At 22.4% G+C, this 4,029-nt stretch overlaps 1 protein-coding gene across 1 annotated transcript in view; it reads right to left on the bottom strand.

Annotated features, from left to right (window-relative positions):
* Phum_PHUM099240 (voltage-gated channel, putative) overlaps positions 1–4,029 on the bottom strand; it is a gene marked incomplete at both ends in the record, with an annotated part of 12,498 nt that overhangs the window by 5,059 nt on the left and 3,410 nt on the right. The window contains one exon of the mRNA XM_002423921.1: positions 1,979–2,203. Coding sequence (XP_002423966.1) covers positions 1,979–2,203 — 225 coding nt within the window. The remainder of the gene's footprint in view (positions 1–1,978; positions 2,204–4,029) is intronic.

Raw genomic sequence — 4,029 nt, 5'->3', positions numbered from 1 at the left:
AATCACATGGGAAATTTATGACCGGGATTTTTTTTCCGGTTTTTTTTTTAATGGGGGGAGTAGGAGGGGAGGAGGGGGAATAGAAGAAGAAGAAAGAGGAGGTGGAGATGAAGGTGGGGATTTAGTTTAAAAGAAAATAAGTTCAATGGTAATTTTTTTTTTTTTTCATTATTTCACGATCTTGTTTATTATTTATCGAATCCTCTTCCCCCTCCTCCCTCCTCCCACTGAATTTAAATATAAATAATACGATTCATTATTTTAATTTTATCATTTAAAAAATATAAATTCATTGGAAAATTCTATAAAATAATAATAATTTTTATACAGGGCATAAAAAATTTATATTTTGATTGACTTTTCCTTCGAGGTTCCCTGTCAAAAAAGTAAACAATATGTTTGTTCACAAAATACGACAACTCAAACTGTTTGTTTGTTTGTTTGTTATGTTTTCTGTTACAAAATAATTAAATATATAAATGTTTAATATGGGAAAGAGAATGAATGAATGCATCAAACTTTAAACACGAAACTAAAATAAGAAAAATTGCTGTTGTAAGTCTTTATGAAAAAAGGGCTAAAACCATTATTGGATTTTATTCTAGTTGATTTGTTTTTCCGTTAAAAGTTTATAAAATAATTTTAAAAAATTTTTTAAAAAGAGGAAAATGAAGGAAGGTACCTTTGCTGAAGTTGAGTTTTGAGAAAATGAAAAAAAAAAAAATTTTCGCCAGGTAAAGAAGGAAAAACAAATTAAAAGATTTATATTTTAATAAAAGGATAAACGTTTAAAAATAAATAAAATATTTAATTTTGATGGATGGAGAGAAGAGGGATTTCAAAATAGAACATTCTAGAATTTTTTTAAATTCATAAGACGTTTATCATAACAAAAAAAAATTTTCTTTTTGATTTTTTTTTTTTCAGTAAAAACAAATGTCTTCCATGTTTTCCTAATTTTTTTTTTTTTTTTTTTTTGAAAATTAAAACTTGAAATTTTATTATTGCAGAAAAACTCATAAAAGCTCATTCGAAAAACAAAAAAGAAATTTTTATTTATTTATTTATTTAAAACGTTTTTTAAATATTAAATTTCCTCCTCCTCCTCGTCCTCCTTCTCCTCTTCCTCTTCTTTCAAATTTTGCGTGGGTGAATGACGTACAACAAAAAAAAAAATTTTTTTTTCAAAACTTAATTTTTAATATAAATAAATTTTAAACGTTTGATTTTATAAAACTTTTTCTTATTTTAATTTTTTTTATAGCCGGTTTGGTAATAAATAAATAAATAAAATCATAGAATAATAAAATTTAAATATTTTATTACCAAAAAGAAGAAAAGAAAAGAAAAATTTAAAGTCTACGTTTTCAATCTAAATTTAGGAGGAGCAGCATTTAAAAAAAAAAAAATTTTTAAACCTTAATTATTACTGTAGTAATAATGCGCATGCGCAAATGATTCTACCTTTTACTTTTGATTTTTTTTAAAAACCTTTCAATATTATTTAAATATTTATAAAATTTAAATTTTTGATAAAACGTCGAGTAATAAATAAATAAATAAATAAATAAAATTTAATAAGGACAAATTTTAAACGTTGCAAAAAAAATTATAAATTTCTAGAAAATAAGAAATTTCTAGAATAAATTATTTTATTTATGAACATTGATTGAATTATTCCATTATTAGAATTCTAATATTTCTTTGTCTGATCTAATTTTTTTTTTAACTGTTTGTATTATCCCCAAATAATAATAATAATAATATTAATAAATTAATTGATTGTATGCCAATGGATTAATAATAAAGAGACAAGTTGATATTCTCGTAATATTGTAGAAAGTTCTAGAAGTTGTGGATTTTTTCCGACTATGTAAAATGATATGTAAATCATTTGATCCCAATACAAATAAGATGACAACTCAAAAAGGCGTGATGGTATTTAAAAAACATTCATTTTAGATTATGAAAGGAAAACCAACGATTAGGTAAAATGCCTGAGTAAATGTCAAGAAAGTTTTTGCAATTGAAAATCGAAAAGTAATAATAATAATAATAATATTACCGTTTTCATAAGTCGATGAAGGATTCATTTCTTCCATTTTTGTATTTGTAACATCTTTATGTGATGCAAGAAATAAAACGACTTCCCTTTTTTCATTTTTGATCGGGACGATGTCCAAAAGGCACCAAAATGGCACACCTGAAATTACCAAAAAAAAAAAAAACTTTATAAAAATTAATAGGAAATAATTGTTGCATTTTATTTTAAGATACGATATCAAAGATGGCTGTCAACCGTTGTAAAAATGATACCAAGAACATGATCGTTTAAAATGATAACAAAAAAGAGAAAGAAAGAGAAACATATATGAGGGCACATGAAGGAGATTTGATTTCAAAGGGGGAAAAAAAAAGAGGAAAAATAAAAAAAGATAAAAACAGGACAAGTAAAGAAAAAGGTCAACATTTTTTTTTTCGATAACAAAAAACCGCACGCAAAAGAATTTTAAATGACGTCATCAAAAGTATGGAGGATGAAACTGGAAAAGTTTCTAATGTTGTAAGTTTATGTCAAAAAAAAAAAATGAGAAAAGTGAGAATCGAATAATAACAAAACATATGAATTAACAGAAAGTCGTGATAATAATAATAATAATGAATAGGTTGAGTATTTCCGGTATAAAGTTAGGATATAATACGAATAATAAAATAAGAAAACTTTTATGAAAAAAATAGCCAAATCTCACTCACTCACTCAATATCTTGCGTCATCAATAGATTTATAAACCGGAAATGGAATTGATGTTAAACAATAAATTTAGTTATCAGACTTTACTAGAAAACTTTTTTTTTTCTTTTAAAAGAAGAAATCGATCGTATTGACAAGAAAACTCGAGAGAGAGAGAGAGAGAGAGAGAGAGAGAGAAGAAAAAAAGAAAACAATTAAAATTCAAAAAAAAAAAAAAAAACTGAAAATCAAAACGTTTAGAAAAGCTTTTGAAAAACAAAAAAAAAAAAAAAAGAAAAAAAAAGGAGGGAAATACTTGAAAAGATTTCAAAAGTACAAAAAAAAAATAATAATAATAATAATTTTTAGAATGTTCTAGAAAGAATTTTTTTTTTGTTAAAATTCAAAGGTTTCAAAAATGCAAAACAAAGCTAAAAAAAAAAGAAAAAAAGTTTTATTTCTATTGCATTTTACCCGTTTTTGTTTTTTAATAATTCAAAAATATAATGAAATTTATACGGTTCTGACGTGTCAATAGAAAGAAAATAATAATAATAATAATGTTAAAATTTAAAAAAATTATCTCTTTGAAACATTTAAAGTAAATTTAAAAAAAAAAACGTTTTAACAAATTTTTTTCCTTTTTATTTTAATATTTAACTTTTTCGATTAAATTATTATTATTATTAATATTATTAATAAAAAAAGTATCAAAAACAAATAAATAAATAAATAAATAAATAAGTTATTTATTTATTTATTTTTATTAATAAATCGAAATCAAAAACGAAACAAATTAATTGGGTAAAACAAGGAATTATAAGATAAATTAATTTTTTATGTTTAGCATATACGAATCCGCATTCATCTTATAAAGAAAAAAAAAGGAAAATTTTTTTTTATTTTTTTTTTCGGGAATTAATTTACCGAACTAAATTTTTTTTTTTTTTTTTTTTATAATTTTATGAAAGTACACTTCTTTACGTCTACTTCCACGATTCGTAGTAAAAAAAAAAGAGAGAAAAAAGAAAAAAAAAAAAGTAAAGTGAAAGAAGAGATTTGAAATTAATTAAAAATCTTCTTTTGTTTTTTAAACGAGGAGAAGACAAAAAAAGAAAATTATTACGTCACCCCCCCCATATAAAAAAAAAAAAAAAAATTAAGTAAACCTTTAAGGATTCTTATTTTCAATTTTCTTTTTTCTTTCTCTCTTTAATTTTCTCTCTTTTTTTTATTTATTCGTAATAAAATAATTACGATTAAAAAAAAAAAATTTTTTTTTTCTTTTATTTGTTTTG

This window comes from Pediculus humanus, genomic scaffold, assembly GCF_000006295.1.
Source record: "Pediculus humanus corporis 1103172107453 genomic scaffold, whole genome shotgun sequence".
Classification (NCBI taxonomy): Eukaryota; Metazoa; Arthropoda; class Insecta; order Psocodea; family Pediculidae; genus Pediculus; species Pediculus humanus.
Note: the sequence above shows the minus strand (reverse complement) of the source record. Positions and strands in the feature narration are given on the sequence as shown.